The sequence below is a fragment of the Corylus avellana genome, chromosome 3, assembly GCF_965113065.1.
Source record: "Corylus avellana chromosome 3, dhCorAvel1.hap1.2, whole genome shotgun sequence".
Taxonomy (NCBI): domain Eukaryota; kingdom Viridiplantae; phylum Streptophyta; class Magnoliopsida; order Fagales; family Betulaceae; genus Corylus; species Corylus avellana.
The window spans coordinates 13,762,032-13,775,562 of record NC_142492.1 but is presented as its reverse complement, the minus strand read 5'-3'; the positions used below and the strand labels follow the sequence as shown (position 1 = coordinate 13,775,562).

Genomic DNA, 13,531 nt, shown 5'->3' with positions numbered 1-13,531 from the left:
AAAAAATAAAATTAAAGGGTATAAATATTTTCGAAGAATTTATATTTATTTTTTTATTTTTACCAAAAAGAATAAGAAAAAATAGTTAAGGTTGAGCATTCACATTCCGCTTAGTAAATTAAAAAAAAAAAAATTATATTTTCTTATTTTAACTAAGTATTTTTTTTTTTTTAAAAAATACTTACAACTCAGTTTCTATTTGAACTAGTAATAATCTAATTTCAACCCCATAAATAAATAAATAAATGACAAAAAATTCTAACAAAGGAAAATTGAACAGCGTCGGCAAATATTTTTATTTTGGTCGTATTTGTTGAGTTTACCGCCGCTTGACACACTAATAGTTCCAAGATTATAAATATAGTTATTAAAAAAAAAAGCGTAAATAAATATCCCGAGAAAAATTCACTCCAAATTTACTGGTCATTGTTGGTAAATGATATTCCGCGTCGTAGATCAGTAGATCTGGTACAGAGAGAGAGAGAGAGAGCATACGGCAAAACCCAAAAGGCACATAAAATTGGTTACCCCAAAAAAACATAAAATAATTATCCAAACAAAAACAATAAAAATTACTGAAAGAAATTCTTTAATTTTTGGAGAGAGAGATAGAGAGAGAGAGAGAGAGAGAGGTTGGGAGGCAAAGATATTTATTATCCAGTTTCATCTCCAGGGCCAGGGGTCATAGCTAGCTAGGGCTTTGCTCTTGTCGAATTTTCCATTTTTGCCCATACCCATTTGTTAAGGAATTGAAGAGCTCGGTGCCCGTGGCGGTCGAGCGCTTCGTTTCGGTTCAAAGAGTTGGTAAGCTCTGCGTTAATTGGGGTGTTGTTTTATGCATTTACACCATTTTTTTGTTTGTTTGTTTGTTTGCGCTGTCTCTGTTTGGCTTCTGAGAAAATGAAATGAAATGGAGGTTTAAGTTGGTTTAGTCTGTTGCGGTGTTATGTTCTGTTAGTTTGTGAAGGTAGGAGAAAAAATTAATTGAGTGAGGTAGCTGTATTTAAGATTAGACGAGGTTAATTCTGAAGCTTAAATGCTCATTTGCTTTATTTTCTTACATTTTCTGAGCAACTAATTACTGGGAATTTTTGGGTTGTATTGTTTAATCTCTTTTGTCTAATATCAGAATTATGTATATATCTATATTTGCATGTTTGTATGTGCCTGTTACAGACCAAAGATTTAGCTATTGGCTTTGGTGATTTGATGGTTTGGTTGATTTTTTGTATTTCCCTTGAAGAAAATTGTTGTTTATATTTTTATATGTTGGTATAAACATATGGCGTTGATTTAGCTCTTGGTTTTGTTTGCCATGGCATTGCCTTCTTTCTTCTTAACTAACTTTCTAGCTTGATGATACTAGCAGTTGCACTGAGGAGTCATTGGAAGGAGGAAGACTAGATATGATAATTTACTTTATCCAATTTTAACCGAAACAAGTCCCATTTACAGTGCAAGCCCAACATTTGACTGAATGAGGTCAGTTTGGGCCGCATGGATGAGGGAGTGGGTGATGAAGCAACCACGTTAGGTGCGATGGAGGGCACACGCCTCCAAAGCAAAGAGAGCGAGTATTCTCTGAAACCTGAAGGCCGCAACATGTTGGAATCCGAGGAAATGTTTATACCTGGAGAGGGTGACTATAACCAGAGCCCGACCCAGGAGTTTGCAGTTCAAGAGGGTAAGAATGTAAATAGGAGTATAAACCATGGGAATGGATTGGAGCAACCCCATGCTAGTCTTTGCTCCGTGGATGATGCTGGTATCATGGTTGAGGAGTTGAGAGTGACCAATTACAATGGCTCGAATTTAGCTATTGTTGGTACATCAAGCAATAGAGAAAGAGTGCAGGCTAGGCAGAATCAGTGGCAGCATCTTTATCAGCTTGCAGGTGGATCAGGAGGTGGGAGTTCACGCGGTGATACGATATGCAGGGACAATGGTCAGGGAATGTCAAGTCTCTGGGAGGATATGGGGGGCACACATTTTCCAGAGTTATTAGCTCAAAAACCATTTAGCAATGACAGTAAGGATATGACGGAACAGTTGATGACTGCTGAAAATCAAGAGGCATTGGGCAACAATTGTGGAGGTATCCGGACAAAGATTATATCTAAATCAGGGTTCTCTGAGTTTTTTGTCAAAAAGACTTTGAAGGGAAAAGGGATCGTATGTAAAGGCCCTCCTAGTGATGTATTTCATGTTGGGCCCAGGGACCAGAATAATTTAAAGATTGGTGGCAGTACTATAGTGGCTTCTGATGTATCACAGGGACTGGGTTCCAAAACTGCAATGCCTTCTCCTGAAGGTATTGCTGGGCTTAGGCCTCCTGGTGGTTCGGATCATGATGGAGTTGGTTTCAGACAATGGCTGAAAGTTGGGAGCCATAAAGAAAGTAAAGTTAACTGCTTGTATATATTTAGACAGATCGTGGATGTGGTTGATAATTTCCACTCTCAAGGAGTTGCCTTGAAGGACTTACGGCCCTCTTGTTTCAGGTTGTTGCCATCAAATCAAGTTAAGTACATTGGGTCGCCAGTTGAGAGAGAAACATTAAATAGTGTAGTGGATCGTAATACTTTGCGCCCAGATAATTGTCTTATAAGAAAAAGGCCTCTGGAGCAGGTAATGTTTCCCTCTGCTGCTTTACATGCAAAGAAGCAAAAGTTCCCCGAGAATGTACACTTCATTAGGCGGTGGCACCAATTCCCTTCAAGATCTTGCCACAAACTTGAGAGTGCATATGATAGCAACATCAATATCACTTATCCGAGGGATTCTTGTGATGATTATAATGAAGCTAATGCAAGTACAGAATGTGAGAGTCAGAGCAAGCCCAGCAGCCCTTGTGCATCTACTATCGCTCAACAGCAGTTGACTTCTCTAAGTGATCGGTTGGAAGAGAAGTGGTATAGAAGTCCTGAGGAGCTTGTTGAGAGTGGCTGCACAACTTCATCAAATATCTACTGTCTCGGCATTCTTATTTTTGAGGTGAGATGCCGCTTCTCTATTTACCACTTGAAATTTTCATGTGGGCTTTTATATTTGTTGCTTCTCCATTTTTGTCACTATTGGTGTTGAACATAGTGACTACAAGAGATAATTACGTAAGTGTAAACATCTGTCCATCTATGCCATGGTGCTTGATATTGCTCACTTCTGCTAGTGTCATTTCTATGTGAGCCTGTGTGCTTGTTCTGTCTATTCAGAGCCAAATTTATTTCTCGGTCATTCTGTGTTCAAAACTATAAATGAATAGATCTAAATGTAATGCTCCTTAGGCTGTACTTTGGTTTGTGTTTGCAAATGATTCTGAATATGCATTGTTAAATGCTGAATACTCTATTTTTTAACTAATTTTTTGAGATACTGCTGAGTTTGAAAAGATTGTTCAATCTATAAGGCTTTCAGATATAAGAAGTAACTATGATCCTTCCCAGTTCTTAATATATCAATGGTTCTCTATTGGTGTTTCATCTCAAATGAATCCATAATGCTGTGTTAACAAAAAACTTTTTCTTGAATATTCAGCTAATTAATGATATGGACTTATGGTTTGACAGTCTCTAATTTTGCAAAGAACTTGGGCTATGTAAGAGATCCTTGTACAATTAGGGAAGCAGCTTACTGCACCTCTTGAACTGAGAGCATAAAGGTTTAAATTACATTCGCATATGGTTTCTAAATCAATCCTATTCCTGATCCATAATTTATTTGCCATTGTACTGCTCCTTTGGCACCATCCACTGGAATTGCTCCCCATTAGTGGGCTCATTCATCCTTGTTTCATGTAATTCGGCCATCTTAAACAGCTTTTTTACATTTTCTCCTCCTTTTGTGCTACTAAACTACAAATGCAGTTATCTTATATAGCCACTCATCCATCTTAACCCCAAATACTATGGCAACACAAAATCAGCATTCTCACAAAAAAAAAAAAAAAAAAAAAAAAAACTGTCCATACATTAATTGAAGGTTATGAGATTTTATACACCATTTGCCAACCACTGAAATAACTGGTGGCTTTGCTATAGAGTACTATCCAAGTTTAGTATCTGGAAGCAATATCTTAGTGTGTATTTTCTGGTCGGTTGGACCTATGAGTTATGTTTGTTATTGTTTACTGCTAATTGTTGACTGTTATTGAAGACATTGAATAACCAATTTTTATTCTTTCAGTTACTTGGTCGTTTTGATTCTGAAAGAGCTCATGCTGCTGCAATGTCAGATCTGCGTCATAGAATTCTTCCCCCAAGTTTTTTATCAGAAAACCCAAAGGAAGCTGGATTCTGTCTTTGGTTAATTCATCCTGAACCTTCATTGCGTCCAACAACCAGGTAATACCAACTCTTTGTTGTTAAAGTCAAGTAATTTCAGTTAGTGTTGGGTATGGAGAATTTGAAGTAGTGACATGCCAAGGTGTCTTTCCCTTGGCTAAACCGATGAACGGTATACTGGGTTTTTATTTGATCAAGAAAATTCAATTAAATATTGGGTGACAGTAGGAATTTATAGCCTTATACAACTCAGTGTCCAATAGAATACAGCTGATGCAAATTCAAAGGAATTTTGGACCTGCTCTTGGATCTATATTCTTGCATAATATTCTGAGTTAACAATTGTTTGTCTAACAGGGAGATTATACAATCTGAAGTGATTAATGGAGTGGCGGAGGTGTGTGCTGAAGAATTATCATCATCCATTGATCAAGATGATGCCGACTCAGAACTACTGTCGCATTTCCTGGCTTCATTGAAAGAGGAAAAGCACCAGCGTGCTTCCAAGTTAGCAGAAGACATTAGCTGCTTAGAAGCAGATATTGAAGAGGTTGAGAAGAGGCGCACTTTGAAAAACTCACTGGTGCATTCTTCCTTGCACAATGACTCCCTCAGTAGAAAGGAGACCGTGTTCTATCATAAAGAACCATCAAGTTCAGATGCGCTTTCTCAATCATCCCCTATATCTAATACAAATGAGTTGTGTTTGACAAGGAATATCCATCAGCTTGAAAAACCTTACTTCTCCTTGAGATCTGAAATTCAGCTCACTGTAAGTGATGGAACAACACGTCCAGATAAGGATTTATTGAGGAATCGTGAGAATTGGTGCTTGGCCCAAAAGGATGAAGAAAAACAGATTCCCACTGATCGCTTAGGAGCCTTCTTTGATGGTTTATGCAAGTATGCTCGTTATAGTAAGTTTGAAGTGCGTGGGATACTAAGAAATGGGGATTTCAATAATTCTGCAAATGTAATTTGCTCTCTCAGTTTTGACCGGGATGAGGAGTACTTTGCTACTGCTGGTGTGTCGAAGAAAATAAAGATATTTGAATTTAATGCTCTCCTTAATGACTCTGTTGATATTCATTATCCAGCAATTGAGATGCCAAATAAATCAAAGCTCAGTTGTGTTTGCTGGAATAACTATATCAAGAACTATCTGGCTTCAACCGATTATGATGGTGTAGTGAAGGTGCGTATATTTTGCAGATAAGAGAGTATATACTGAAAAAGAATATTTGTGCCAGAATGTTAAGTAGCCAATCCATGTGGAGCATCTTCTTCTTTTATATTTGCATGGTTGCAGAGTTTTTAAATGGTTACTCAATGTATCTTTGAAGATCCCTCCTTCCCTTTTGTAGGGCTAAATTAGAATATAAGTACATAGGATCAGTATCTTAACTGGTGTTCTTATGTTAAGAATTCTATCATCCATATCCTTTTTTTAAAGCACCTTGTTGTTTTCGTTGTTAGTGATTGCGATATACCGGTCTCCCTGTAAATTGAACCAAATTAGATTCTTTTTCTGTTAATAGTTCATGCTTGTGCTCTGGTTTCCTCTGTATTTCTAATTATAGGCTAAGATGTCTTTGTTCAAGATGAGTATGGGAAATTTCTTAGTTACTTTAAACACATCTTGCGGTTGGGTTATGCTAACAACTAGATGCATGTTTGCAAAGGATTCTTTGATCTATGATAATGATTAATGACTTAGTATTTTTGTTTCTGGTTTCTGGTTTCTGTTCTGATACTATAATGTAAACTTTATGATTAATTGATCCATTGCATCACAAGTTAATTTTGAGCACTGGAGGTTCTTATTTGCTTCTCTAAGAGCACCTGCAGTAGCTTCCTTTTGATTTTCCCTAAGTTTAGGGCGCAAAATTATTTTTTGCTTCTCTATAAAAATATATTTTACAATTACTTTCCTTACCTTTCCTTATACCATTAAAATATTATTTCTTTACAAAATACAAGTTCTCTACTTACATTCACTTTTTTCACAAAATCCCAACATAATCCCCAATTAAAGACAAAAAGATGAAAGAGATTTATTTTAAAATAATGTATAGGGTGGTTCCCTACATATTGGGAAACACTGTAGCAACCCTTGAGGGTTGGCTAAATGTAGGAAATTTGATGTGAGTAGGTTTTTGTGGTTTTTTTTTTAAAAAATATTTTCCATAAATATAATGAAGAGAATAGCATATAGGGCATCTGTTGCTAGTGCTCTAATACACTTGTCTTAACCTGTGGGTATGCGGTGCTTTGACATATACTAATTTTTCTGGATTGGTCATGACATGATTTGCTTGGATGGATTTCAGTTATGGGATGCAGGTACTGGTCAAGGTTTTTCTCAATTCACAGAGCACGAAAGGAGGGCTTGGTCCGTTGACTTTTCTCAAGTGTCTCCCACAAAATTGGCCAGTGGAAGTGATGACTGCTTGGTGAAACTGTGGAGCATTAGTGAGGTATGCATGCTTTCTGTTTTTCGCACTCTCTGACATAAATGTAGTACGCCCATGAAATTGATATTCCGCAAAACCAGTTACTTCAGATTTTCATTATTACAATGATTTTAGTGGAAGTACAAGAAAAAAAGGGGCATTTTTTTTTTATGTTTATTTTGTTCTTTTTGGGTAAGAGAACCGGAAGTTATTGATCATATGCGTGAACTAATTGATATCTCAAACATTTTTGTTTTCTAGAGAGATTTGTTTTATTTCAAAAAAGTTTATCTTTATGCTACTCATAGAAAATAGTGAACAGCAAATGAAATCTTGTGATTTATACTTTTGTGGAGGAATGATTAAGAAAGCAAGAACTGTCTGTGGCTGGGTTAGTTGGAAAGATGTACGGGTAGGACAAAGGATGTTGACAATTATACTTCAACCCATGTGAAGATAATCTGACATTTGCACTAGTTCATTCTAGCTTCTGGCTACTGCTAATTTGTTTTTTTGAAAGGCTCATGCAATAGAACTTCTTGTGCAGAGAAACAGTTTAGATACAATCAAGAACATTGCGAATGTCTGCTGTGTTCAGTTCTCTGCTCACTCCTCGCATTTGCTGGCCTTTGGGTCTGCTGATTATAGAACTTATTGCTATGATCTTCGGTTTACTAAAATCCCCTGGTGTGTATTGTCGGGCCATGAAAAAGCTGTGAGCTATGTGAAATTCTTGGACTCCGAGACACTTGTTTCTGCATCCACTGACAACACATTAAAGCTTTGGGATCTCAACAAAACCAGTCCTAGCGGTCTGTCCAATAATGCTTGCAGCTTAACCCTTAGTGGGCATGCTAATGAGAAGGTTGGTTTTCTTATGCTAGAATCTATTTACCTTTCTTTCTTGATTCTAACATCTAGCAGTTATCTTGGTTTGATTAAGAATCTGATTTTTTCTTCATTTTCTTGGTCGGTTAAACTTTGCACCCCTTGCTTCCTCAGAATTTTGTGGGTTTATCCACTGCTGATGGTTATATTACATGTGGTTCAGAAACAAATGAGGTATGCATTCCTTGCCAGAGTCACGCTGGTTTTTTGATTAGTAATTTAAGAAGGGTTTTTTTCTTCTCTGTTCTCTTCTCATAAATTGAAGGAAGTTCAGCACCTGTTGAAAATTGAAGAAGATTCTAAAAAGCTTCCTGCATCTATTTGGTTCATTATATCTACATTTTATTTTTTCATGAGAGAATGAACTTCTCTAATTACATAAAGTGGTTTCATTCTTTTCAGGTTTATGTTTACCATAGATCTCTGCCTATGCCAATTACTTCCCACAAGTTTGGTTCCATCGATCCTATCTCTGGAAAAGAGTCTGATGATGACAATATGCAGTTCGTTTCCAGTGTTTGTTGGAGAGGGAAATCAGACATGGTTGTTGCTGCCAATTCAAGTGGGTGTATAAAAGTGTTGCAGTTGGTTTGAGGAAAAGGTAAGTGTTCGACCAAAAATTTGCAGTCTGGCTTCTTTAAAGCTTGTGAGTCCCCAAGTTTTCCATAGAGGACTATCCTTAAGCCGAAACCATAATTTGTAGCGGAAAACAATCAAGAGGATTCTTCAGCTCTAGCTGTTCATTTGAAGAGCAGCATTTCATCCCCCCCCAAAAAAAAAAAAAAAAAAAATTCTTTAAGAGATGCCGCCCAGAAGTTGCGGCAACTGGTTCCTGATCTCAACGCCGGGAGATTGAGATACCAGCATGAGAAATTAGAGGCGTAAAACCAAATATTATGTAGTCATTGATAGAAGAGGCCTGTGATACTGCTTTGAGATGGAAAATGATTGACCGAAATTGACATGAATTCAGGACAAATGGATTCAAAGATAAACGTAGAACTTTGGGAACCAACTGTTTCTGGCATTCAGAATAAGTCTGATCTATTTTTGCAGTTGCTCCTCAGAACAAATGCAGATTTCTTAGTCCTTGGATGATTTTTCAGTGAAGGACTTGCATTTGGTAGCCCACTTGTTTGTTCAAAGACAGCTCACAAGGGTTGTTGACACTGACAAGAAAATTCCTTATGGAGTTGTATTTAGGAAATTAATGTGTAAGGTAAGAAGTTGCTATTGTAAATTTTCTTCAATTTAATGTATATGATAATTTAGTCTAATAGATCTGACAGGATTACCTGATTCCGCATCTTTATTGTATATCGCAATTTGTATAAACTTAAAATATAATTCATGTTTCTTTGAAAGAAGAGAATGTCAAAGCCTTTCTTGTTCTTTTTTTTTTTTTTTTTTTTTTTTTTTGTCTTTTTTAGTAATTAATTAATTTTGTAAAAGGCTGTTGGGCCATTTTCAGGCTTTCATAGTGATCTTGTATTGCAGCCAGGTTATTTAAACGAGATGTGTTATACATTCATTTTTTGTCCGTCTTTTGTGCAAATATACCAGTCTCATAGATTTAATGATAAATTTGTTTGTTTAGATTGTCCATCTATTGTGCAAATCTACCACTGTCTCATAAATTTAATGATAAATTTGTTTATAATCTACCACTGTCTCATAGATTCAATGATGAATTTGTTTATATTTTATACAGAGATTGACAAAAGACAGGATCATAATTAAGGAATACAAAAACTTTAAAAAAGGAGACCGAATATATAGATTACATAGTAATCGTGTAATGAGAAACAAGATAAGAAACTTGAAATCTATAGTCCTATAACAGAGAAACTTCTTTGGATACAGAGTCAAGCGTGTAAGTTTTGCTGTCCATAAACTTCTAAACCAACACTACATGCTGCTTCTGAAGTAGAACAAAACGTGATATATAAGCAAAATTATCGTGAAAGTCCCACGTTTCTGGGGCAAGAGTTCTATAAAACATACGCTAACAACTCTGTTTCAGTTTAGGTGAGGTCCCTAGAAGACGGTAGAATCTGAGCCATTACTTTCTATACTTGGGTGCACAGGACTCATAGTCATCGGTATCCTCCTTCCTATACTTGGGTGCACAGGACTCATAGTCAACGGTGTTCTCCTTCCTAAACTTGGGTGCGCGGGACTCATTGTCAACGGTGTCTTCCTTCCTATACTTGGGTGCACAGGACTCAAAGTCAATGGTGTCTTACTTCCTCTGTTTGTCTTCAAATTGTGACCACATTTTCTCAGTGGTGATTGTGCTGATGCAGATCTTGCTGATTGTGCGTTTGGTGTTCCTGTGAGAGCAACTCAACTAGTTCAATGATATTGTAGGAGGAGAAATATTACACACACACACACTCACTTTTACACTTTTAATTGCATACTTTGATGGGGCACTATATCAAGGAGTCAGGAGTGTGCATTTGAGAGTGTGTAGCATTTCTTTTTACAGTAGAGGATGGATATTGATTCCAATAAGGAAAAAAAAAAAAAAAAAATCATATTTAGCCTATAGATTTTTACCTAATTTAGATTTAGTTTATGTAATTGGACAGAAATTTCCTCCAAATCTGGAAGAAATATCTTCCAACCCATATAAAATAATGCTAAGTGTCTGTAAAAATTTAAAAGGTACATTAAATTTAGTCTAAATTAGTAAACTGCTATTAATGAGATTGCGAATTTAATGTGTATTTTAAATGTTTATAAACACTTGTTACTATTTTATATGGGTTGGATGATATTTTCTTTAGATTGGTTTGGAGGAAATTTCTATCCTTTCTAATTTCAAAGATATGGTCATTAGGTTGTCTAAAGTTTAAAATAGCTATTTCTTTTCACTTTATTTAACAGTTTGCCATATGCCACGCGTGTCTCATTTGACACATCATCTTCCGTGTTAGCACATGCAATACCATGTCCGAAAGTGTCAAGTCATTCATAGAAACAAAAACAAAAACAAAAACAAAAAAACACAATTTGATAACCTAAAAGAGCAAACCCACATCCTTATTGCACTTGTACTCATTTTTGAGTTCGCAGGTGTTGTGTTTCTCTAAGTTTTAGATAGATTAGTTTTTGTAGGTTTTTTTTTTTCTTTGAATGACTTGACACTTGTTGATGCGGCATTGCATTAGGGTATTAACATAGATGTTGATATGTGAAATGAAACACGTGAGAGATGGCAAATCGTTAACTTTAACGATTAAGTGACAAAAGGAATTATTTAAAATTTGAGCAAAACCTAGAGGCTACATATAAATTTCCCCTTCCAATAATATATAAGAAAATGAGGTGAGATTAGAAGTATCATACCTGGGGTTTTTCTCATCTTTCGCTCTGGAAGTTTCTTTGGGGCTAGAGTTTTCTTCAATGGAGCCTCTGAACAAACTGGCATCTCATCGAAACAAGCTAAACCTGCATCGATAGCAGGTATCAAGTCATCCACTTCAGACAAGTTATCATCTCTGCTATTTGAGGCTTCATCACTTGTTGGAACCCAACACTTATCTTTAATGCTCATGCAACTCTTATCCTTCTCTGCAAGTTTATAAGCAAACAATTCAAACGGAATTTGGGATACTGGGGCTATATCACCATCCCCCTCTGCAGGAAATTTCTTCCCAAACAAGGTCTCTATGTCACAGAAGTCTAGAGAAGGTGATTGCAGCTCAGGCTGCCCATTTTCAGGGTTCATGGCAAGGAATTTCTTAGTGTAGCGTAGAATCCTGCAGATGGATGAGAAAGTTGGGCGCTGAGTTGGGTCAGTTTGCCAGCATTTCTTGGTCAGATTCACAATGTGTTTAGGTGATGGGATTGGGAAGAGAGGTCTTTCCCCTGCCCTTATGTTTCTACTCATCTTCTCTCCCTGAAGATGGCTGTCTTCAAAAGGAACTTTCCCTGTCAAAAGCTCAAAGCAAAGCATCCCAAAGCTGTACACATCTGCTTTCTCGGTGTACTTGGAAGGAGAATCTCTTCCAGGCTGTTCTTGCTCAGCCAGAACTTCAGGAGCATACCAAATAAATGGGTTTGCAACATTTTGTTCTGTGTTTTGTTTTGGTGTGTTTCGAGAAGTAAGACTTCTCTTGACTGACAACAAACCAAAACCAGACACTTTTGCAAGAAAATAACCTTCAGTGGAATTCCTTGCTTTGAGAAGAACATTACAAGGATTCAAATCTCCATGAAATATCTTCCGAGAGTGGAGATACTCCATACCTCTTGCAATCTGAAGCATGATATCAACAACTACAGAGAGAGAGAACAGAATCTTTCTCCTTGAGCCAGAATTCTCCTTCAAGTAGCAGCAAAGATCCTTGCTCATCAACTCCATAACAAGTGAGCACTCTTTCTTCTCCTCATCATAAAAGCCACAAAGGTATTGCACTATGTTGGGGTGGGAAAGAGATAGGAGAGTGGAAATCTCAGAACTCAAAGGCTCAATCTCCCCAAAGAAGTGCCTCAAAACAAAGCTTTCTCCCAGCCATTGAATTTCCTTATACTGGCTTCCGCTGCCTAGCCGCCGCCGCACATTGTAATCCTTTCCTCCAACAAAAATTGAACTTGGGAAGAGTTTCCCGTTAAATTGCTCAGGCCCATTTAGTTTCTTCAGCAGCAAGTCTCCAAGCCTGTGCTCATTTTTTGTCAATGCAGCAGAAACTGAACTTCTCTTCTCCTTGAGCTTTTCAATAAGCCTCCATCTATCTTCCTTCCAAGCACTATCCAAACGGTTGACAATTCCTTGAGTCACCAAATACTGCTTCCCAAATCTCCATTGGAAAAGCTTCTGATCATTCCACTCCTTAGCATACTTCCTTGTGAGCACGACTCTCCTCTTCTCCATCTCACTCTCATCAAGTCCTGCAATCTCTCCGGCATTCTCAATCGCCTCGATTACGGCCGGGAAGTAGCAGAACAAGTTGTGGATGTGAAACTCAACACAATCCTTGTTCTGATGGAGACTGATTGCTTTTCCCCACCAATCCTTTGCATCCAAGCAATGCTTGATGTATAGCTCCCCTTCTTTGAAGACCCTGTAGAGCTCTCTCAAAGGCTGCTCAAGGGCTTTCCATTTCTTGTTCTTCTCTTCCAGCTTCAGGTTCTGCCTTATCTCCTCCGCAATCGTGTCGAATGCCAAACAGAAAATGTCAAGCAGCAAAAAACACTGGCAATGATTGAATTGAATGTCTTCTTGCAACACAATCAGAGCCTTCAGACTTCCCAGCACCTCTCCAATATGCCGGAATTGTTCCATTCCGGCAAAATCACAATTCGGGTATCCAAGAAATCACTCAAATGCAGTTGTTTTCATATAATTGTTCTAAACAGAAAAACCAAAAAATTAAAAAAAGAAATCAGATATGAAAGAAAGACAGGAAATTTTGGACAAAGAAACCAAAAAGGCAAAGCTGTTCATGAATCAGAACAAGACAAAACAAAGTTCAACAATCAACCAACAGGACTTCAGCATCTATCCATACCTGGAGTAAAAGTTGTTTCTTTCACCAATCGGAAATGAGCATCCAAAAGAAAACAAACCCAACTCACCGAAATTCTATTCGATCTGATAAAAAGCCAAACCATCGCCAATGGGTAACCGAATAAACCAGAAAAATCAAAAAAGAAGAAACAGAAAATAAGAATAGTATTTGCCAATAGATCGTGAAACTGACCAATTATGTAACCGCCAGAGCATGTGAAGAAAACACCTGGAATCAAAACAAAACCAAACAAAAATCTACGTTTCTGATTGGTTATTTGTATCTGAAACTCCGAGGATGCGATTTTTGTCAGGTTTTTTTCTTCATATCTGAGACCCAACAAAAACAAGAACAAGAAGGAGCAGTTTTTTTGTAAGCTCTTTTGTTCGGA

At 37.2% G+C, this 13,531-nt stretch overlaps 2 protein-coding genes across 3 annotated transcripts; one reads left to right on the top strand and one right to left on the bottom strand.

Annotated features, from left to right (window-relative positions):
- Positions 1-592: 592 nt before the first annotated feature.
- SPA2 (SPA1-related 2) lies at positions 593-9,014 on the top strand. 2 transcript variants are annotated; one of them, XM_059585300.2, is made up of 8 exons: positions 593-804; positions 1,370-2,994; positions 4,183-4,340; positions 4,638-5,475; positions 6,611-6,757; positions 7,281-7,598; positions 7,736-7,795; positions 8,024-9,014. In XM_059585300.2, the coding sequence occupies exons 2-8, from the start codon at positions 1,498-1,500 to the stop codon at positions 8,213-8,215; spliced, it is 3,210 nt and encodes a 1,069-aa protein (XP_059441283.2). In that variant the 5' UTR covers positions 593-804; positions 1,370-1,497; the 3' UTR covers positions 8,216-9,014. The 2 variants fall into 2 exon arrangements, with proteins under 2 accessions (XP_059441283.2, XP_059441284.2); XM_059585301.2 differs by having other exon boundaries at positions 1,367-2,994.
- Positions 9,015-9,434: 420 nt separating this feature from the next.
- Positions 9,435-13,155, bottom strand: LOC132176203 (uncharacterized). The gene is made up of 3 exons (XM_059588339.2): positions 13,141-13,155; positions 10,976-12,980; positions 9,435-9,954 (listed from the first exon to the last, which is right to left on the bottom strand). Exons 2-3 carry the CDS (start codon positions 12,912-12,914, stop codon positions 9,659-9,661), a joined length of 2,235 nt encoding a protein of 744 aa, XP_059444322.2. The 5' UTR covers positions 12,915-12,980; positions 13,141-13,155; the 3' UTR covers positions 9,435-9,658.
- Positions 13,156-13,531: the final 376 nt, after the last annotated feature.